Source organism: Pezoporus occidentalis, unplaced genomic scaffold (genome assembly GCF_034315485.1).
Source record: "Pezoporus occidentalis ecotype Australia unplaced genomic scaffold, CSIRO_AGI_Poc_V1 ctg13, whole genome shotgun sequence".
NCBI lineage: Eukaryota > Metazoa > Chordata > Aves > Psittaciformes > Psittacidae > Pezoporus > Pezoporus occidentalis.
The window spans coordinates 7,816,606-7,839,876 of NW_026913103.1; the positions used below are offsets into that span (position 1 = coordinate 7,816,606).

The 23,271-nt window shown below is 35.9% G+C and overlaps 1 protein-coding gene across 8 annotated transcripts in view; it reads left to right on the plus strand.

Annotated features, from left to right (window-relative positions):
* Positions 1 to 23,271, plus strand: part of DOP1A (DOP1 leucine zipper like protein A) — a 63,017-nt gene that overhangs the window by 6,777 nt on the left and 32,969 nt on the right. For 6 of the 8 annotated variants that reach the window (XM_062608275.1, XM_062608280.1, XM_062608278.1 and 3 more), the window contains exons 2-12: positions 6,259 to 6,450; positions 7,762 to 7,943; positions 9,745 to 9,915; positions 11,508 to 11,697; positions 12,285 to 12,383; positions 13,529 to 13,628; positions 14,909 to 15,018; positions 17,348 to 17,456; positions 19,162 to 19,282; positions 19,917 to 20,036; positions 22,781 to 22,895. In XM_062608275.1, coding sequence (XP_062464259.1) covers positions 6,313 to 6,450; positions 7,762 to 7,943; positions 9,745 to 9,915; positions 11,508 to 11,697; positions 12,285 to 12,383; positions 13,529 to 13,628; positions 14,909 to 15,018; positions 17,348 to 17,456; positions 19,162 to 19,282; positions 19,917 to 20,036; positions 22,781 to 22,895 — 1,455 coding nt within the window. In that variant the 5' untranslated portion in view covers positions 6,259 to 6,312. The remainder of the gene's footprint in view (positions 1 to 6,258; positions 6,451 to 7,761; positions 7,944 to 9,744; positions 9,916 to 11,507; positions 11,698 to 12,284; positions 12,384 to 13,528; positions 13,629 to 14,908; positions 15,019 to 17,347; positions 17,457 to 19,161; positions 19,283 to 19,916; positions 20,037 to 22,780; positions 22,896 to 23,271) is intronic. The other 2 variants (XM_062608277.1, XM_062608282.1) reach the window with 1 other exon arrangement.

Here is a 23,271-nt window from a genome sequence, read left to right on the forward strand (position 1 = left end):
AGGCAGCAAAGTCAGTGGGTACCTAATCTAACCTCTGTAGTACAAGACATAGATTTTTGTCTTATTTAATTCTTGTTTGAATGAGAATCACTCTCAGAAAAACATCTTGTGTTGGTTTAGAAGTAGTCAGTATGGGTAATGCACAGGCTGTTATACTGATTTAATTTAATTTTGTCATGGAAAGGAATTTGAACAACTGAAGCAGTGTCATTTTTTTCTGTGGAAAAAAATGTAATAAGCTGTTGCCACTTAGGATTTTTGACAAGGTAGAAAAGTGTACTGGGAAGTTCTTAAGTGTTCTATACTGTTGGCAGGATACTAATGAACTCATAGCTAATTATAGTTAATCATACAGTCTGGTGAATTTTCTATTTTGCTTATTTGGGTAATATGAGTGTGTTTTGCAGCTTTCATTACTGTACTGAGTAGCAATTGGTGAAAATAACAAGCTCAAGTGGTTTTTATTCTTCAGAAGACATTAGAGAAGTCTCTTTGAAAATTTCTGAAATAAGAGGACTTTGTAAAAAGTCAATTTAGAAATAATTAGCTGTAATTGGAAAAATCTTTATCTTTGGTGATAGATGGATATATGGTAGAAGAATATTTCCACATTTGATTTTTAGTCTTAAAAGTCTTGCCTGGGATTTGCAGTATTTATTTTGCTGTTCATGCTTTTAAATATATCTGAGGGGAAACAAAACATAATAAATTACCAAATGACAAGTCTTCTGTTTTCCATGTATTCAAATCTGTGTTTGTATTGAGTCTCTTTAAATAAAAATCTGTTTCTGCAGTTACCAGCTTGATATGTGGGCACTGTACAAAGCATAAAAAGCAATAGCTTGGTACTGTGAAATTTGAATTTTTTCTCATTTTAATAATTGATTAGTTCTTTTACTGTACCTTCCATAGTCATGCTTGAAAAAATAAACAATTTTAGAAAGCCTTGAACTATTGCAAAGCTGAAACTCTGAGGAATTCAAAGGGAGCAAGTTTGTGAGCTCAGGTTCTTAATAGTTCTTGGGACACACCTTGAGAATTCTTGAACTGACATGATGTATGCAATTTGTGTTCCACAGTGATCAGCCCCTTGACCTGTAGCAGAAAGCAACCATTTCAGCATTGCAGATTGGTCTGAAGCTGACAGAGCAATTCTGTGAGGCTTGAAAAACACAAGAGTGGAACAGTAACAAATCGAACCTGTAAAGGAGCTTTGGGGTACAACATATACTGGAGAGCTTGTGAATCGTTGGAAAAGTCTTGCAACATTGTGATTAAATTGAGACAGAATCTAGATGAAGGCTGCTTTATTGAATAAGTATTAGAGCTATTGTTCATCTCAATTGAGTTTCTTTAGCTTCAGTGAAGACTGTTTAGAGGCTCTGAAACAGGTTGTTGATGTGAGACAGAAGGCTTTTACACACAAGTTGTGAAGGATGAGCATTTGCTATGAAAAACACAGCTGCAACAGTACCATTTTAACACGAGCTAGGGGAAAACCAATACCACCTCACTGGTGAAGCCTGCTCTGTGAATACACTACATACAACCCCTAGCAGAAGGAGATCCACAGCCCTAGGTAGCTGCTTTTTCTGTCAAAGTCATAGTTGAAGGCTCTACAGGCATCCACGTATATCCAGAATTGCGTGGTTCTGCTCTTGAATCCCCATGACAAGGTGAAGTTGAAAGTAACAGTTGTCAAGAGCTACTTCTACAATCACATGTGATTTAAATACAGTTTTATGAAGTAGTTTGAAAGTATATAGTACTTCTTTGATAGTTTCTTCCTCATAGTTTTCTGCTTAGCCACCTCCATTTTCTTTTTGTTATCCATTAAAAAGAGGCATAGTCACCTAACAGGTCAGTGACTGCCTATATCCAGACTCATGAGTGGCTGAACCTTCAATCTGAGAAGCATGTCTTGTCTTGTCTTCTCATTAGGTATACCAAAAGGGGAAAAAAAAGTGAAAACAACTAAAGCAAAGGATGGTACTCTCATACCTTTGTTTAAAAAAGAAATAAATAAAAAACATGCCAAGGAAAGTTGTCCCTCATGCCAAATGGTGATTGTGGAATGGCAAGTTATCCTTTGGGCTGTTTGGCATGACAGAAACTGCTATCTTTCAGTCATTTTGCTTTATTAAATTTTATTACTCATCTAATTTTTCAAAGTAATAAACCATGAAAGAATAAGGATGGGGTACTTATAAAGAGGTAGACATTACTAAGCTTTAATTAACATTGTATAAAAATACAATGCTGTAAAATTAAATGTTTTTAAATCTGCAGTTTTATTGTAGATGAGAACAGAAAAGTATCAGTAAAAACACATGATAGAAACAAGGAAAGATTAAAAAAATTTTTTTTAATAACTTCAGGCTAAAGAAAAAGTAAACCTTGCAGGGAAAGTCTATTTTTATGTATGAAAGCCAATAAAAATGGGCATTCCGGTAGTTTCAGTAATCTTAGAATAAAAATAGTGGCAGGTTTATAAAAATAATCATAATATTTACTTAGTATCTTTTCTGTGTCCCTGGCTTATTATGGCTACTGATATGATTTGAAAGATACGTTGTTGAAAATAGACACTTTTCATTGTGCGGAAAAAATATGTAATAAATTCTTTCTTTCTCTGTAACCTCAAACTATATAAAGCTTTTCTTAAGAAAAATGAGACCATAACTGTAGGGTAGTAAGAGAATGGAGCATGTTTTTTCTTCTCTATACAAAACCTCATAATGATTAAATTGACTAATAACATGGATAAATGTAAATGACTCCATGACTAGAGTAAGTTCATTAGTATCAGCCACTGTGCCATGATAGACCTAAGTATAGGTTATTCAAAGTTATTTGTTTTTAAAAGGAAGAGAATATTCTAATCAGTTAGTAAGTCCAAAGAAAAGCTACTTGTTTTAACTCTGTGTTCCTAGCAGTTTTGTCAAACTTTTGATAATCCTGAATCAGTCCACTTTGAGGTTTTTCAGGCACTTGAGAAAGACAAAACCCTGTTTTCCACTCAGCCGTAAGTGGTTACACTTATGCTTTAGGCGGATTAAAAAAAAAAAAAAAAGGATGCTGATGCTTTCTTCACAGAAAGTATTATTTGCTGTGTCAAGTTCTTTCTCCATCTCTTATGTCTGGAAAAATGAGTATTGTACTGCTTTTGTATGTTGATCTTTTCTTCTTTTTTAGTGTTAATACTTTACTTTTGTAGATGCAGCATTTGCAGTTGTGCAGCTGTCTTTTTTTGAGAAATGAGGAGTGGGGTTGACTGAAGAATAGGGCTGTAAATAAGTAACCTCAAGGATGTTAGGCTTTGTTAGCAACTACAGAGAAAATGAAATTACTAAGATAAGCTTTGCCAGAACCACCTGGTGGTTACTGATATGTCAATGATCCTAAGATATAAGTGGTGAAGAAATAACCACCATGGGTCCGAAAGTCCACTGCTGCATTTTTGTATGCATACAGGAGGCATTCTCAAAGAAGTATGATGTAATGTATATAATCTAATGAATATGTATGTTTAAGGACAATATAATCACAGCCTGGTTGATGCCTGGGAGAGACACGCTTGGAGGAGCTATCCCCCATGTCTCCCGGTGCCACAAAAAAGAATACCTGCTTGTCAACTTGAGAACTTTGTTGGCGAGTTTGTTCCTGGAGTTTTCTCTGAATCAGAAACCTGTTGGCATTCTACAGCTTTTTCAAAGCAAACTTGATTTTTTTCTGGACTTAATCCAAAGAAAGATGGTTATTATAAAATGAAGCCACATGAAATACTTCTTTAAATGAAAAGTGTGATCTAATTGCTTTATTCACCTGGGGTATCACGAAGTCTATCAGTTTGGCACCCAGAATATGGTTCTTAAGTAATGGTTTGCATTTCTGTTTTGCCTTGGAAGTCATCTGTCATTATTAGTCTGCCATCAGGATTAGGAGTGTACAAGTTTTGTAATTCTTGGCCTTTTTATTCACTCCTGCTATCCAAGCTCTTTTTTTCCCTATGTCTGCCCTTTTCTTGGTTTTATTCTCTCTTGCAACTTCCCTTACAGTGCTGAGGAACCAGGAGATGAGCAATATGAGGAGAGCAATAGTAATAAGGATAAAGAAAATATTGATGTGAAATTTTGGTTGTTCTGTAGAAGAAAAGATAGGTAAATGTGGTGACGACAGGAGAGAGGCTTGTCTGGCACCTTATGGCTGTGAAGGTTCTTGAAGATCCCTTTCCATGACCCAGGGTGGCAGCGTACAGTGCTCTACAGTACTCTGACTGAAGCAACACTTTAAAAAGTGTTTGGGAGGATTAAAACTGGGTTTTTATCAGTTTATCTTTAGAAGCTTCTACTAATTAAAGGAGCAAAAAGGAGGGCACAAAAATCTGCCAGGACACTTTGTGATAAACTTGATGAGATTACGATTATGAAATTTTGAGCCTGATGTACTAAGCCTGTCTTAATATTGGAAATGTCAGAGTACAGCTTTTTTTCATTTTACGTTTTGGAGTGCTGAAAATGTACAACAGTTAATACTGTAGTGACATAATTTGTAGTTTTTTAGCATTGTTTCGAGAACATGGCAAGGAATTGACCTGAAAGTAGCTGAAAATACTGGGTAACCAGACTTAGGGTTTTATGTTCTTTAGTCAGTGGTAACTCCTTATGAGGGCTGTTGACAAAGTTATTGAACAGCAGCTTTATAGCCATTTGGGGGAGAATACTGTTTGAAGGGAGGGATGGATACACTACAAATCAAATAAAGGTTTTATGCATCCATATAAAACTTCTGAAATTTATCATATATGCTAAAAGGCAGACAAGTGTTCATGGTTTTGGCGCAGCCTGCACAAATTAGTGTGTTTATTACATGAGTTAATATAAGTTGAATTGTTAGTCTTTTCTGATTGGTCTAAAAACACAACTTTTTTCCTGGACAGAATTTAAAGATAAGAGCTTTTATTACCTACCTCAAATGTAGAACCACCAGAAAGCACAATGTCACTTTTTATTTTTGCTAATTCTTCTGCTCTATTGTTTTGTGGGCATGTTCATTTCAAACCGTCCTGCTATTTTATTACATTGCTGCTGAGAATTGGGGTCAAGGAGACATGTCCTCCAGTCATTTTGGAAGGGCTCACTGAAGCTGCTGTTTTGACTCTATCATACCTGGTAGACAGTCTGATGAATAGTGTCTTTATACCTGTTGCATAGTTTATTTTGGTTGGGTTTTTTGGTTGGTTTTTTTTTTTTTTGGTCTGTCATACTTTAGCCTGTGCAACTGCATGCAATTTTCTTCCCTTTTTTCTTTAATCAAGACAGAAGAGAGCAGCATCTGCTGAGTGCGAAGTCTCTTCTGAAGCTGAGCATCAGGGAGAAGTCCCAAAAGACCCCAATTAAAAGGGGTGCAGAAGCTGCCTTTTTCACAGACATGCTAAAATAGGATTTCCCATTATGGGTTATGACTGCTTGCACTTAAAGTAGCTTTAAAAACATATTTCTTTTTAATAGTGATTGAATTTCATGAAATAAATAGCGTACGGTCTATAGAAATATGAGATGGTATTTCTGGAATTAGAATTATCTTAATTACTTGGTGTAGACTACCATGTGATGAGAATATATAGAGCAAATTGCAAAAGCCTCTGATTATGAAACATTAGTAAACATATACTTTTGTTGTGCTGGATGATGATAATATAAAAACAAAGTAGAGCTGCATTGCTGAATTAGAATACCGGGTCTTGTAAAAGGAAGTGTTGATGCGTGAAAATACTCTTGAATAGTACGTGTTCTTCACTTTTTTCTGCTGCCTGGAAGAAAAATTGGTGTCTTCTGTTTTCAGAAGGTCTGATTTGTGGAAAAGTCGGTTCTTCTGGTGGTGGACTTGGAGGAGGAAAAAAAAAAACAAACCAAAAAATACCACTTTTTTGCATTGTTTAGAATAAACACTGCTTTTGGGGAGGGGCAAGGCATTATTTTCGAGGGTGTTTTGTTGTTTTGTGGGATTTTTTTGTTTGTGTGGGTTTTGTTGTATTTTTTTAGTTAATTTTTTTTAATAGGACTTGATTACAAGTATACTTTTGATGTGTTAGAGATCTGTGCAATATGTTAGCTTTGTTCAGGATTTGCTGTAAACTGATTTCAGATTGGTATTTCGTCATGGCTTTGAGGAAAATCTGGTGCTCTCTATACAAAATTGTTTTAATAGTGTCTGGAAACAACAGTTTCAGGTTTTTTTATTTCTTATTTTGAATAGGTGATGTCTGTACATGAATTGCAAGCTGGTCTCTAGTGGGGACACCGTGGGAGGATGAACACAGAAGAGCTAGAGCTACTGACTGATTCCAAGTACAGAAACTATGTAGCAGCTGTTGACAAAGCATTGAAGAACTTTGAATATTCCAGTGAATGGGCAGATCTAATATCGGCACTTGGAAAGCTAAACAAGGTATGCCTGGCAGGTACTCTTGGAAAAGATTCAGGAACTGACAAAGGGTAATGGTTTAAAATTATCCAAGTGCAAGGTTCTAGCAGTCCAAGACTCTTGCAGATATTTTAGCGTGAATCAAATGTTGTGTATGTCTAAGGAGCAAACAAATGCCTTTCTGAGACAGTTGAACCCTTTGTAACTGTAAGTAAAGGGAAAAGGTATTTACATTTTCAGTGGAAATAAATGCAGCATCTTTTTCATCACTAATATTTACTTCTAAATCAATATTATTGAAATAATGTGAAAAATAGTAGCCAGGATTAATTTCAGCAATATTTTTACAAAGCATGAATAATAAAATGGGGTTCAAATCATTAATTGACCAGATAATGTTATTGTTCTGATTCATTTTAACAGTTAATAAATTGAATGTGTAATCTCATTGTGGTCTTTAAGCGCAGTTTACAAATAAATACAGATCCTGATATCCTAGAATCATAAAATGGTTAGGGTAGGAAAGAACCTCAAGATCATCTAGCTTCAACCCACCCCTGCCATGGGCAGGAACACCTCACACTAGATCATGTCGCCCAAGGCTCTCTCCAACCTGGCCTCGAACGCTGCCAGGGATGGAGCTTTCACATCTTTGGGCAACCTGTTTCAGTGCCTCACCACTGGAAAAAACCTTGTTCTAATCAGTTCTATGTATTTCTAGGGATCTCTAGTCAGGGTCATAGAGTACGCTTTACCACATATATTTTGCCAGTGTGAAGCTTTGCAGAATTTGGCATAGAAAATTACAGCTCTGAAGCATTTAAGTTCTACCCTCTAAATGTTGTGGAAAATCAAGAATGATAGTACATTTGGCAATGCCAGTGGCACAATTGCTTTGAATAAACTCTCATTTCTTTAATTTTTTTTTTATTGTAACATTTCTTGTCTCACTCTATGATGACTTCTTAAAGTTATCCCAGATTGACCACCCACAGTTTTATAGTTTTCTGAGAGCTGCTGGTAATTGATTTTAACAAAGGGAGATCATAATTTTTGTCTTCAAAATAATGAATAAAATGAATGAGTAAAATGAAATGGACAAGCTGTAAGGAGCCTATTGCAAGTGAAGTTTTAAATGCTTGGTAATACGTCTATAGCAAGTATGCAAGTGAAAGGCATTGCAAAGAGAAATCTGCATGGTACATCTTAAAAGTGTGTGTTCTGTTTTTTTTTTTTCCTCTTGTGTTGTAACCTAGGCATATGTTGTGACTTACTGACCATGTTCAGGAGCTAATTTATAAATGTGTGGTTTTTCTTAATTTGTTGATTTATTAGGTACTACAGAACAACGCAAAGTACCAGGTAGTACCGAAAAAGCTGACTGTAGGCAAGCGCTTGGCACAATGTCTTCATCCAGCTTTACCGGGAGGGGTTCATCGGAAGGCACTTGAAACATACGAGATCATTTTCAAAATCATTGGACCCAAGCGTTTGGCCAAAGATCTTTTCCTCTACAGGTACAATAATTTAAACAAATCCATTTCAAATGCATAGTTGAGATGTTTTTGGTTTCATGCATTTTATATTAATAATGTTGTTTTGTTATACAGCAAGAATCCATCAGTTTCCTTCCCTCATGTTAACTGGTGCTTGTGTAGTACTTGTCTCACAAATATTGTATATTGGAAGATAAACATATCCCCTAAACTTATGTTAGGAACCAATTTTAGAACTAGAAAACCCAGAGTTTATTATATCTTCATTGAAATAAATGAAGTTTTGTGCATATATGTAAAGTAATGGAAGTGTTAATGCTTATTTAGATGTATTCACATTTCATTTTTCTGTTTTAAGTGGTATTGGAAAGAATTTGAATATAATTTACTGAAAGAAACTTTCTCTTCCAAGCAATCAAAAGGTTGTCTATTTTGCTAGAATGGGGTGCAAGTAGAAAATTTTTCTCAGCCTCTAGAACCGATGATACTAAAAGGAAGGATAACCTTGAAAGGTAAATGTAGTGAAAATATACCGATTCCTAAAGACCTTTGATTTCATGGGGAGGGCAAGACATTTAGGCTATTTAATATATAATGCATAGAAGGGTGTGTGCATATGTGCGGTCACACATGGTTTTTCATCTTTAGCTATCCCTAAAGATGAGAATTTCATCAGTTTGAGAAATAGCGGAATAAAATAGAGCTCTGCTTTTCTGTTCAGATAGCAAAGGGGTGTGTTAATGCTTGGAGATAAATTGTATCCCTTAACATCAGCTGTTCTATCTTGCACTGTCAAGATGTTTATATATAGTTACAGTTTAGGAAGGGGGAATTTCTGTGTTTCCGTGCTTTGAAAGATACCATGAATTTGTAGCTTACATTTTTGGTTTGTGCAGTGATTCAGTAGCTGCAGTATCTTGTTAACAGTAAGTTCTAGGATAGTGCAAAATGCTACCTAGTGTAATGTAACTAAAAGCCATTGTTACTGCTGCTTGGAAGAAGACTGACATTCACATTAAGGCGTTATCAAAGATTCCAGTATTTTCATGAAAGCAGAGTGACAGTGTCTGAACATCAAATCTTGAAGGATGAGTAAGCGCCTTACAAAGAAACACTGTAGGGTAGTGTACTGGTTACAGAACAAAAAGACATTTTCTGCAGAAGAAAGAAACCCGTCGACAATGACAAAACAGTAGTTGTTCTGGATAGTGGATAGATAAAAGCAAAAATTGTTGTTATAAACATTTTGGTACTTTAAAACGATATCCCCTCCCTTCCTCCCCCCCCAACATGGATAACATTGTGATGTGTCCACAAAGATTTTGGTTTGTTTTTTTTTCGGTGAGTTACAGATTTGTAGGTGTATATTTTAAGACCCTGGGCTCAAACTTTGATTTTTTTTATTTATTTTTTTTTTTTACTCTTCTTTCATTTTTCTTCATATGTTGGAGTCTTCTGACCTGCTTTCTCAGTGATTTTGAAATCTACAGTTGTGTTCACATGTCTTTGGTTATTGGTACTCTTTGTACTAGTTTATGATATTTAGTTACAATTGCAAAGATGTTCTTAGTGTGTAGGTAGCTTCTGCTTAGCTGATCACATTTGTAATTTTCATGAAGTTTCACTTACATTCATGGTAAACATATCATGTTCAACAAACATTGTAAACATAAGTCCCATGTTTTCAATCCTTTAAATGCTACATCATAACTAGTGGGTTTATTGTTAGTTTGTTAAATTTAAGTCAGCAACATTCTTAAGGTATAATTAAATTGTCTCACATGAGAAGCTTCTTAAAAAAGATACATTTTATTTTTCACAGTTCTGGACTATTTCCACTTCTTGCCAATGCTGCTATGTCTGTCAAGCCAACATTATTGAGTCTGTATGAGATTTATTACCTCCCTTTGGGGAAAACATTGAAACCAGGACTGCAAGGACTGTTAACTGGAATTCTGCCTGGGTTAGAGGAGGGGTCAGAATATTACGAAAGGTAAGGTTAGATAACTTAATAAGGCGATATGCTTGATTTGTTGGGGATTTTTTGGTTTTGTTTGGTTCTTTTCTGCAACTTTTCATCAAAAACTTGTATATGGTTTTATTTTATTTTTTAAGATAGTTGGTGTTTAACTTCATATATTAATTGCAATGGAATAGTGTGAGAGAAGATTCTTAACATTAATGACAAATTAACTGTTAGTTGTTCTTGCTATTGAAAAGGAATTGACATTAAGTAGACTTAGTGTTATATGTTGGTCTCCCAAGTAACAAGCAATAGGACAAGAGGAAATGGCCTCAGGTTGTGCCAGGGGAGGTTTAGGTAGGTATTAGGAAAAATTTCTTGACAAAAAGTTTTGTCAAGCATTGGAACAGGCTGCCCAGGGGAGTAGTGGAGTCACCACCCCACAGGTATTTAAAAGACGTGTAGATATGATACCTAGGGACATGGTTTAGTGGTGGACTTGGCAGTGCTAGGTTAACAGTTGGACTCAATGATCTGAAGGGGTTTTCTTGTTACGGACTGGGATACATAATGTGTTAGGAACAAGCATCTTTGATTCTTTTCCATGGATTTCCTCGAAATGCTGCCGTATTATTCCTGGTCTAAAATACTTACCTTAACTGAATTTAAGATGGCAAACAAAACTTCTGTCATTAAGATTTACTTGTTAAGATATCTAAATAATCATTAAGTATGTAAGAGACAGCAGTAATACATGTATCTAATCCACCTATAAAGGTTATTACTCCTTTGCTAGCAGAGAGGCCTGGGAGGTATTAGCTCTTATCTCAGCTGAGGCTTAGGCTTGCTAGGTGTCTTGTCTGTGGTATCTGGAGCGCTGGAATAGAATCTTAACATATTAAAGGATGAAGTTACACTCCAAGGCTATGATTTTTTGAAATTGTTCACACACTTACATATTCTTGATATTTCCAACTTCAGAAGCTAGAATTTTCATGACTTGCATGTGAAGAGCAATTTAATGTTGTCTTTTTCTATTTCTGTGTAGGTAGATACAGCAGTGTAGTTGGCATCATTGCAGCAGGGAACAAGGGCTATTCAGCTTGCCTCCTGGGGCCTGCCATAGCATGTAGAGGTGCTGTCACATGAGTGGGAAGAAATAAGAACAGGGGAAGGGATTGCTTGTGCCAAAAGAATTGTGGTATTTTTGTGCCCTGTTATTGCCAGTGGTGCTTAGTGCAAAGAATGAAAGGTCATTTGCTTGAATCTTTTTTTTTTTTCAGTAGCTGTGCTTTCCTGCTGTCTCTCTGAAACCTCTGTCTGTAGCAACATTTGGCTTTAAGTAGCAGATGAGGAAGTTAGTTGGCTCTTTGAATAGAAGTACATAAGGAGAAACCGTGGGCAGGCGGAGGCATTTTGCAAGCCAGGTTGTCCCATAGGCTTTTTAGTTGGATCATACTGTTCAGGCTACATTATAAGGTTATAAGTAAGGCTTCTCTTGGCCTCTCATAAAGAAAGCTTTGACCTTCCTGTAACAATTAATTTTTACACTTATAAAAATTGGAGGCTGGGGCAAGGGCTGCGATACATGCCCTGATTCAGTTGACTTGATTTTACTGCAGAACGAACACACTGTTGGAGAAGGTTGCCTCTGCTGTGGATCAGTCAGCATTCTACAGTGCTCTCTGGGGTAGTCTCCTTACAAGCCCTGCAGTTCGCTTGCCTGGCATCACCTATGTCCTCTCCCATTTGAACAGGAAGCTTTCAATGGAGGATCAACTCTACATAATTGGCAGTGACATTGAATTAATGGTAATGTTCTGTTAGAACAATGAAGATATGGGTCTTACTTACTGATATTTAAACCCCCCTAAAGTATATTATTATGTTTTCTGTATCTTTGAACATAGCCTTTGAAGAGATAAAAATGCACATTTATTATAGCTCCAGTTAAGCTCAAGTACTTGTGCATGATAAAAATTGCAAAGATGAGTTAATGTTTCAGAGCTGATTAGGTTTTGTATAAAATTTGCCATTCATGACACACTTCAATTAAAAGTGGTTCAGTTTTGTTGTATGTTTTGTTTGTTTGTTTTTTTTTTTTAAAGTGTTACTTTGTCTTTTAAACTTAAGGTATTCATTGGTAATATAAAAAAAGCAAAAGTTCAGTGTTTTTATAGTTCATGGAATTTATGTTGATTATATGTTTCCTCAGTGGTGAAACTTTATTTTTTTATCTTGTTTCATTATTCAAAATTTTAGAATAACTTCATTTTGCACATATCACTATTTATAAACAGCTGTTCTTATTTTGTGAGTGTTCTCTTTTATCTACCTTCTTAAAATAATACAATACCTAAATATTTTTTTGGGGGGGGGGGTGTCTGCTGTTACTTCAGGTGGAAGCAGTTAGCACATCAGTGCAAGATACCAGTGTTTTGGTGCAGAGGAGCACGCTGGACCTTATCCTTTTTTGTTTTCCTTTCCACATGAGCCAGGTAGGTTATTAACATGAGAGATGAATTGGCAAACTCCTAAATATACTCCAATTCTTAAGTCAGTAGCAGTATTAGTTGGTCTTTGTTAATGATTTTCTCCAAGATTGAGAGTCACATGTAAGAGTTTCTCTGATAGATTTGGCTATTCTTATGTCAGGATGTCTTCCCTTCTGCTTTTTAACTTAATGTGTTAACCTTGGATTTAACTTTAACTTCTGTATACACAAATCCAATATAAATTATGATGTTTAATCTATGCATAAGCTTTTAATTTGCTGTAATTTGATGAGAAAACAAATTACATGTTCATGTGCAAATTTCAAATTCCCAGTGTTCCGAAACAGCAAAAGTTAATTCTCTTATCATGAGTGATTCAGAACACTAGACAACTGAAAATTATTCTTGCTTTTAGGTAAGTAGTTAGCTCTCAGCTAGCAGTAGTGGGAGATAGACCTCACAAATTCTAGGTGTTTTTTTTGTTCCCCCTGCATTTATTGGTAGCCACTTCCTGTTTCTAAGTTATTCACGTTTCGTTTTACTTCTGAAGGAAGACTTACATAAAGTTGATTCTCGTCTTGTTAGAAATTATGGAATATCTGCCTTTTCCTGTAAAAAGAGCCGTGTTCCTGCTTTTTAAAGTGGTTCATTCACATCTATCAGTTACTATAGCAATATTTATGTCTCTGTTCAGGTGCCAGAATGATGAAATTATCAACACAGGTATTTTTTTAATACTAAGATTTACATAAACATTTAAAATGATAACAGATTGAAAGGTATTAAAAAATTTTCAGATTTTTTTTTTACATTGGATTTTAGTTGAATTTGCTTCAAAGGCTTTTGCCTAATGAACAAAATGAAATGTGTCATAACGAAAATGAGCTGTCAATGGAGTCAAGGATTTTTTGCTGTTCATAAAAGGTGCATGCTATTGCAATGTGTCTGTTCCAAATAATAGTTGTATTTTGGTATCTTAAGAGCAAGCGTGTTTTCTTGTGCTATTCTGGATTCAGAAGTGTCAGAACATGAAATTGACTACATTTTGGTGTACATTAAGCTGCTAGCATAGATAACATAGCTGCTAGCATACATTACTTTTCATAGTTAAATATAATCAAATTTAATCGTGTTTCTAACATCTTCAGGCAACACGTCCAGACATGATAAGAATTTTGTCAGCAGCCCTTCATGTAGTGCTGCGCAGGGATATGTCACTCAACCGAAGGCTTTATGCATGGCTTCTAGGTAGGTTTGTATTTCATTTCATTTTTCAATAAAAGTTGAGGAAGTATTGTATGTTCATTAGCAGTATTTTAACATGTTGCAGGGAAAGATTATTGGAAAAATACTTAATTTGTATCATAAAGAGAGGCACTGTCTCTCTCCATGGATGTAAAAGATGAAGAACGTTAACTCTTTCCTGTTATATAAATGTCAAAAATATAAAACAACAACCCACCCAAAACCCAAATAAACAAAACACAGAACTGTACCAGCTACTGGGAAGAAAATTAACTCTGTCCCAACCAAAACCAGGTTTATCTTGATAAATTTATCTTGATAAATTTTTTCTATAGCAGCAATTGTGGGCCACATTCAGGGGTTAGGGCCTGGTGCACTAGACCTGTGTAAATGGACATTGAAAAGCAACCTTTGTCTCACTGGAAACTTAAAATGGCAAAAAATAGAGAACAGGCATTATAGAGTGTAAGTGGCAGTTGGAACACAACAGAATAGAACACAAAAGAATGTTGAAAAATGTTGATATTACATTGATGGAGGCTTGAGCATGCAAATTTTAAACTGTCTTAGAGATTTGCATGTTCAGATTAAAGAATGGCCAATCTCTTCTGTTTTCCATGTGACTAGAACATTATTTCAAAGTTTTGTTACTTCAGGACAAAAACTGTGGAAAACACTTCTTTGGAATCGGGTCATATCCTGACCAACTTCTTGATTTTTTTTCTTTTTAATTTTTTTCTTTAAGCCTCTTTTTTTTGTAGAATAAAAGGTTTAGTTGGTAAAAGAAAAGATACAAACTTTCAAAACAAAGACCTATCTCCTTCATTTAGTTTCAAAAAAAAAAAATTGTTTTGTGTAATATGACTGATATTCTCTCTAAGCACCTTAGTCATGTCAGAGTGTTTTGCTTATTATCTCTTTAAAGTACTGAAGTTTGTGTTCCCATAATATTGAAATACTTTTGGTGGACAGGGTTTCTTTGAAAGATACTCTAGGACTATGTGGTTTGTGCAATGCTAGCATTTATTTCTTTTGTATAAATAGTAATTAGGTTAATAATGTTGCATAAAACTAAAGGTTGTAATTTGTGTGCAAACTGTTTTCATGGAGGTATCACTTAGTTTCCTGTATTAAACTCTGTAAAATCATTTTTCTCTTGCCCACATTACTTGGACTTCTTTTGGTAAGTTATCAACTCTAGCATGTTGATTTCTAATTTAAAGAAACTGGCAAAAAATTAAGAGACAAATATTTATTTGCCTTGTCTTGTTCTTTGCTTGAAGGTTTTGATAACAATGGTGCCCTTATAGGACCCAGAAGTACAAGGCACAGCAATCCCGAGGAGCATGCCACTTACTATTTCAACACCTTCTCTAAGGAGATGTTAGTCCAGGTATCTATACAATCTTTTATTGTGGCATATATCTTCATAAATGGATGCTAGTCAATCTTTATCTTTTGACTTCCCTTTTCAGTGTGACCATATATTTTCTGTCTTTTTGTGGTATTATGTCCTACGCTTCTAGAATCTTATCAGAGGAAAAATGGAGACATGGGATTTCTTTAGAATAATAGTATGATCAGGACAGATACTAGACTTCTCTCTCTCCTCTTCCACAGTGAATATGTAGCACACAAGGAACATATTTGATTGTGAGCCCAGAACACTGCAGCCTGGAAACTCCTCTGTCTCTTGGGATTCAGAAAAAATTTAACAGAAGGTCTGAGTAAGAAAGATCTTCCTTACCTCTAGGCAAGGGGAATGTCTTTTCTGCTGTCCATTGGCAGTCAGAATAGTTGAGCAGATTGGCAGTCATCCTATTTGACCTCTAAAGCCTTACTAAGTGAGCTGGGATCACCTGGCCTCAAGAACTGTGCTCCTCCTCTCACATTAATTAAAGCATACAGATGCCTTTCAAGATGCTGTGAATCTGACCTTGAAATCAGGAAGACGTTTTATCATTAAGGCAAATTAATAAGGTCAGGATTTCTCTGCTATTCAGTCAGAATTGTGGTGCTGTATATAGGAATAAATGGGGATTCCAATATTAATAGCTAACATAAGAATATTTAGCTCATCACAACTTAAAGCTGATATCTAGCACAAAGCTAGCACTTTCAGTTTTATCTTAAGGTAATGAGATCTGCTTTTCTGCTGATGAGGAAGAGACTGCAGAATTCCAGTGCAGTAAGGACCTCCTTGGTGCACTCTCACCCTTGTTTTGTCACCCTTCTGCCTCCCGTGGCTAATGGTTCAGAACTTATCCAAGTCTAGACAGGCTTGAATGGATACAATTTTACCTGTACCTTCTGTACAAAATGTGGTGAGCTTCTAGGAAAATTTAGACATTTGTTAGTAGGTTGCAGTCTTCTTTTTAAATCTGATGCACTTTCTAGCTTAATCAGTGTTGTCAGAGCTTTTCTGGCTGGAAAGATTAGCAATGGTATAGAGTTGATACAGTCCATTTGATTATTTTTCTCTTTTTGGTAGCAGGCACTGCTGCTGCAGTAGAATGGAGAGTGTCCAACTTTTATAACAAGGATAATTCACTTGGTTTTTGCTTTCAAATTTTTTACAGACATTAAAGTCAGTGACTTGCTCTACAAATTGCATATGCCTTCTAAAATCATTTGCTGTCTTTTGGAAGATTTGAAAGTATTGCTTCTTTCTGCCTTCTCTATCAGTCTGTGTGTTCTTTTCTGCAGTCCAACCTATCTTACTCATTTGATACAGTGTACTGAAAATTCTGACCTTCTACAGGCATATTCAATAAAGCAGGGTAATCCTGACTGATAATACTTGGTTTGTAGCAAGGTCAAACCTGTTTTCCTGCCCCTTCTTTCCAGTCTCTCTTCTTTGTCCTACTTTTTTAGAAGCTGGGAAATAGACAAACTAGTTTTGTTTGTGAAGCCAGCCACAGAGAGAAAGCTAAGCAGAATCTGTGGCAGTTTTGTTTGGCATTTTTTAAATTTTGTTGGTCATTCCCTAAACTGCTTCTGTGTAGAAACTCAGTGTTCCTATTTGTTTTGAAGTTGACATTACTATCTAGTCAACTTAGTCAAGAAAGTTTTCTGCCACATAGATCACTGCTCAGGCCGGGCTGCGTATCAGTCAGCAGGTGGTGAACGGTTGTATTCTCTTCCCTTGTTATTTCCCTTATCATTATTATTATTGATGGCAGCAGCAGTGATTTGTGTTATACCTTAGTTACTGGGCTGTTCTTATCTCAACACGTGGGAGTTACATTCTTTCGATTCTCCTCCCCATCCCTCCAGGAGCGAGAGGGATGTGGAGCGATGGGGAGTGAGCGAGAGGCTGCGTGGCCGACTGGGCTTAAACCAAGACTTTGGTAGATCCCAGATGGGCAGGTTATTATTTATTAAGCCCTTAATACCTACATGCCTTACCTTCTCAAACAATTTCTTTATCACTTTTTATGCCTTCTCTTTTATTCTTAGAAAACTTTGAGTTGGTATCTGTTTATATCTTATTTTGACTTTCACTATATACGTGATGTCATGTTCTGTTCTACAGAAATATGAAATATACTCTCAGGCAAAGTTGAGAGAATATTTAAGCATGGAATGAGCTGCAGTGAGATGAAATAGTGGTCTCCCCACTGAGAATTTTCCCTTTATGCATAGCTTTTATTGCATGTTTCTTTTAAAAATTGTTTTCTGGTTTGGGCTTTACTTTCCTGATATGTTTTTGCTCTTTGCAGGCAATGGTTGGAATATTACAAGTTAATGGGCATGGAGAAGAAAGCACATTAATGCAAGACTTAAAGCCTTTTCGAATTCTTATCAGTTTGCTGGATAAGCCTGAACTAGGTAATTTTCATATTAACTTCTAGTCTTTAGCTTGTTTTACATGGTTTTGCTTTGAGATTTTTTTTCTGTCTTGTTGGTCAAATTGAAAAACCTGTATTCTTAGTACTAGCAGGTTAGCTAGTTTTCTTAGATCTTCCAGTCTTTGTGTATGTTTTGTAGTTACTGTATTCATTAGATTTTACCTAATGCAATTTCTTCTACTTTCAGCAGAGGAAATTTTAAATTAAAATCATGGGGAGAACTGACTGCATGTTTTAAGAAATGCAGATTGGATCTTTTCCATTTCTTTAATTGAATAGTGGCTTTCACTATTTTAAATGTCAGCTGTTGCTTTGGGGGAATAATCTGCTCTTTCTTCTAATATATACATTGAGATAAGAGATATCAACCAGAAAACTATCTTCAGAAGATTTTATTTAATTATTTTGTGGGCGGTTTGGGAGGGGTTGTTGTTGTGTTGTGGGTTTTGATGTGCTGGTTTTTGTTTGTTTTTTTTTGTTGTTGTTGTGGGTTGTTTTTTGTGTGGTGTTCCCCCTCCCTGCCTTCCATAGCTAAAAGCATTTAAATGCACTTTTTAGCAGGTGTGTGCAGAGGACTATGGGATAAAAGTAGATGATGCAAAAGTATTTGCAGCTGTTAAGTGTTGGATATTTTGCATTTCTCTTTGGAATGACAGTTCTGAAGGTGAATTAAAAAAATCAAAATAATTTTTGAAGTCTATTCTAACATTTGGAGGCAGGATAATAAGAGCATAAAAGTGTAACAATTGAAAGAGTACGTGAAAGGAAATGGTTAAGACAAACCCCAAAGAAAAAAATGTTGTAATTTGTCATCTTCCTGGTAATTTGTGATTCCTAGGGGTCAGTTTAAATTTTCAGAGGCAGTCTGTTCATTAGGATTTCATGAAGGAAGCAGAGCTATGAGGATTCTTTCAGCAAACTGAAATGGAAGAAGCTGGTAGGATTTCTACTTAACCCAGTTCACTTTCACTTAAAGCAGCACAGTGGTGCTAGGAGAAGGCATGGAGTAGCAAAGGATATTTCAAGCAGAATTACTTTGTGAACTCCTTTCAAATTATTTTTCTTTCTTCAAACTTGAGATTTAGCTCAAATCAGAAGGAGGTGCTATTTCAAAAAAGTATCTTGCAGACTATATTTGCAATTAAAGAAAACCTGCCTCAGATTAAAAGGAGGGAAGATGCTAAACATATTTCAGCTTGTATTATAGAAGATGTTCAAAGTATTTTACCTCATATTTGCATTTAAATAGTTGAGTATATTTTCCATATAACAGCATAAGCTAGTTTATGGGTGGGCATTTGAAACCATTTGAAAGCTACCTTTGTTCAGGAATACACGTAGTCATGTTTACATGTTGCTGAGCTAATAAACCCCCAAAGACGCTATGTTGGTTTGAACAGAGGCTATACTGATGTGACTGTGCAGCTTTTGAACTAGGTTTGTTTGTATCTAGCCATCATTCCTATTGTATGGGAAAATAACTGTATACTCCCTGGCAGTACAGCTGACGGTGTATTTCTGGAATGCAAAACCACTTCTGAAATTGATGTCATTTATGAAATTGAACAGAAGGAATTCTGTGGTTTCAGTGACCAAAGCTAGCTAATGATTTGGATTGTTTTTGGATGTGGACTTCTGGTGGTGCTACAATGCTTAAGACTGTTATTGCTGGTATTTCTCCCTAGGCCCTGCCATCCTAGAGGATGTATTGATTGAAGTGTTTCGAACATTATATACACAGTGCAAAGCAGAACTGGAACTTCAGGCAGAACCTTCTTTCAACAAAGATCACACGCAGCTAAGCAGGTGAATAATGAGTATAATATATTTTGTACTAAATAATAAATCTTTTTGTTTCAGAAGTAATGAATGTGAAGCCTGTGGGACTGTGACCCTGTTTCTTCATGATACAGGATCCACTGAAAGTAATTGCTCTTCTGTGTTCAGTGCAGATGTTTGAAGGTTTTACTGATACAGCTGGAAGTCAGTATGTCAATGGTGTAGATGAGTTTGGTGTTCTTTACATCTGTGTTCACAAATAAAAAAAAAAGGGGACTGAGTGCTCTTGTAGAGAAGAACAAACACTGCTACAAGACAGCCAGACAGGAGATTGAAAGAGTTTCAAGGTTTGAGTTGAATATCTTAAAAGGTGGAGAGAAGAGGGAAGTTCAGAGCTGGTGGAGAGAAACAACTGTAGGAATTATTATGGGAAAACAAATGTATTAAAAATGGGGTTAGAAGATAGATTAAAGAAAGGATAGAGAAGAAACCTAGCAACTGTGAAAAGTCACTGATGTGAGGAGCCTGCCAATATACTGAGCCCTAGAGTACTGTAGGGATGAGGGGAGGATAATTTGTCAGTAAACTCACAGTGCTATGTAGTTATGTAACTTGGAAATGAAGTATAAAAATATAAAATGTTCTCTTTATTTTCTTACAGCAAACTAAGAGAAAACAAGAAAACAGCAGAATTGATTAAAACTGCCAATCTTCTCTTTAATTCCTTTGAGCCTTATTATATGTGGGATTATATTGCTCGTTGGTTTGAAGAATGTTGTAGGTATGTTATAATACTTTGTATGCATAAAGTTGATTTTTGATTTATAGGCTTTTTTTTTCTTCAAATAAGTTATTCTAATGTCATTTGGTGTGTAAGTTTTTTCTTTCCCATCCTTTTAACTTTAATCTTCTGGCCAGTTTCAATTAAATGTGATTGGTAGTCTCAGCAATGTGACTTCTCACAAACTTAGTGTCAAGAGGCAGAGTTAGCACTTCTGCTGAAATGAAGACTCCAGAGTGCCCTCACCACCAGTTTGTTTTGTTATGTCCGTCCAGCACAGGATTACTCACTAGGTGTCTAGCAAACCTGTCAGCTTTACCAAGAGTTACATGTAGAATGTATTAACTTTTGTCCCACACTTTTAGGGAAATAAAAAATGTGTGAGTCCTGCAAATGAGGAGAACATGTATTAACTGGAGGGAAGCGGGATCAAGCAGAAGTTGTTGCTGTGGCAAGGGATAGATGATGCAGGGATTTCAAATGAAATTTGTAGAGAAGTGTTTGGAGGATTTTTGTTTTGTTTTTTTTAATTTATGGATTAACTTAATAGTGTGTTTTGGACACTAAGTTGCATATGAGTCAACTGTATGCTCTTATAAGTAAAGAAAACTGTGTCTTGGGCTGTTTCGGTGGCAGTGTAGGTGGAAAGAAGTTAATTGTCCTTTCACTTAGTGTTTCTAAAGTCAAATGTGGAACATTATGTCCAGCTTTGGGCACCCTGCTTGAGAAAAGTAAAGAGGCTCTAGTAAAGGACTGCTAAGATAGTCATAGGACACTGCATGGGAGGTTGAGGTAGGTGAGTTGGATTTAGCCTTGCAAAGAGGAAGCTTAGATAGCAGCCTGTGACTTCCTGAAGGACATTTATAAAGCTGATACAGCCATACTTTTGGTAATGGCTGATGGTAAAACAAGGGACAGCAACAAGTGTTGGCTTGGGGATTCAAGCTGGACTTTGAGAAAAGCTTTGCTAGGAACATAGTGCAGCAGTGGAACAGGGTACCCAGGAAGGTTGTGGAGCTTCCATTGGAGATTTCCAAGACTCTGGTAGACAAAACTGTGGATTAATTAATCTAATGTTGCTAGTAGTCCTGCTCAGTGTAAGAGATTGAACTAGATGAAATCCTTTCCAACATGTCTGTGGCTTAATTTTTGTGTTGGACTGAATTGCTGAAGCACACAGTTTACAATGAGCTAACAAGCAGGTGAGAGTTTCACTACATATAAGTGGATGTTACTGTAAGCATGGATGCCAGATTGCCTTATTAATAAATAAATAGAATCTGGAGAATGTTTTTTGTTGGTTTTCTTTTGTTTTGATTGGGTTATTTGTTTTGATTTTTCTACCTCAGCTGATGTGTTATGTAAGCTATTGTCTTGTTTAAAAAGATACACCATTAAACGAAAACATAACCAGTTGATTTTAAGCTGTGAATTTTTAAGTTATTGTTGTATCATTTAGTTTGATTGTTGAATCACAGTTATTACTTTTCAAGCGATTTAGATATCCCTCTGCATTTGTCTTGGGCTTTCTCTAATGATCTTCCCCCCCCCCCCAGTAAAAATAGGATTTCTTATATCTGATGTTTTCTCCCATTTAAGTATTGTTCACTGCTATTGTGCCTTCTCTTGAAGCTATTTTTGGTAAGTAAGTTAGTTCAAGCGATCCTTTCTTAGATACTAGAGTTGAACAAATATCTGAGTAGTTTCTGAAATGGTAGATATTTCTGGGTAGGAGCACAGAGTGTGAAAAATCTGTGTTATGTCTTATGCAAACGGACCATTTCATTGAACTGGAAAGCAGGCTGCTAGTTTTATGAAGAGAATTATCTGTCGGAGAGATACAGTAGCCCAGCGGAGGTGTGGGCTAAGTAGTGTGCTACTTCTGAAATACAGATTACTGACAGAATGCAATTTAAATATGATTTAAAAAAACTTTTGATAAGTACGCTATTTCAGACGTGGTTTCTGTAATGCTTCTATTGTTTAAAATCCTTTTTTTAGTCCTGGCACATATGTTCATGAACCCTTCCAAAATGGAGGGAAATGATTAGCATAACTAACTATTGCTGAAAATGTGGTCATCACCACCACCACCACCGCCGGCCGAATAAATGAATTGGAGAAACAAAATATTATTCCTTTGTTCATGTCCTTTGCTTGTAATATTTTCAGATTGCAGCCTGGTTTCACAGAGGATTTGTGTTCCATCTTCAATTGGAGAGAGAGCTCAACAGAATTATGAATTCTTGTCTAGTAAAACAATGCAGTCAGCTGAAGTTGAAGTGGACATTTAGAAGAGCTTGTTTTGTTTTCCTCTTGCACAGCTTTAAAGCCTCATGGGCTTTTTATTTCACTTTTGTTTGTCTTTATCTCAAGTGCTTAATGTCTTGGGTTTACAACTCTTCAAAATTATTGTTCTTCCAGTAGCCACATCTCTTAATTCTTTTATTGGTGCCCATGCTCATACTAGCAAGTATTGTATATGGCAGAGTTTCAAATGCAATTTTCTGTAGCCTCAATTTCCTAATTTTATGAATGAAAACTGGTTTACAGCAAGACTGATTGCTGCTTTTTTCTGAAAGCATGCGAGGGCCCAAATGAGCTATTTAACAGCCAAATGACAGAATCCTTATTTGTTTATAGGTATTATCATGGATGTGTACAGCTTTGCATTAAGTTACAGAAACATGGCCAGTGTTAAGGGGGAAGGATAAATATTGTGAAACCCTATTTGAATTTTGCAGGAGGACTTTACATGCCAGACTTCAAACTGGGCCTGGAGGTGGTAGTGAGCAGTCTGAGTTACCCCTGACAAATTTCTGCTTGTTAGTGGATTTTTTATTGGATATAGTTTCTTTGGTAAGAATTGCTTTATTTGTTGCTAATACTTGGATTCTGTATATTTATAGTCTACAGAAATACTATATCTACTCTATAAATAGTTTTTCCTGAAATTATATTGCCATAAAGGGGTGGATACCTTTAGAAGAAATTTTGATTTCAATGTATGATTCTTAATAGACAGGTTGGATATAACCAAAGTGGTTTTTATAATGCTTATACCTGAAAATTTTGGTCTGTCCTCGATTTCTTTTCTCTAAAACTACACTGTATTAATTACAAGTATAGGCTTTCGTAGCTTGACATGCTAGTTTAGATGTGCAGCTTTCTTATAAAGCTCTTTTAAGTGTCATGATAAGATGTGCCTTCTTTTTCTGTTGGCATTGCTTAATGT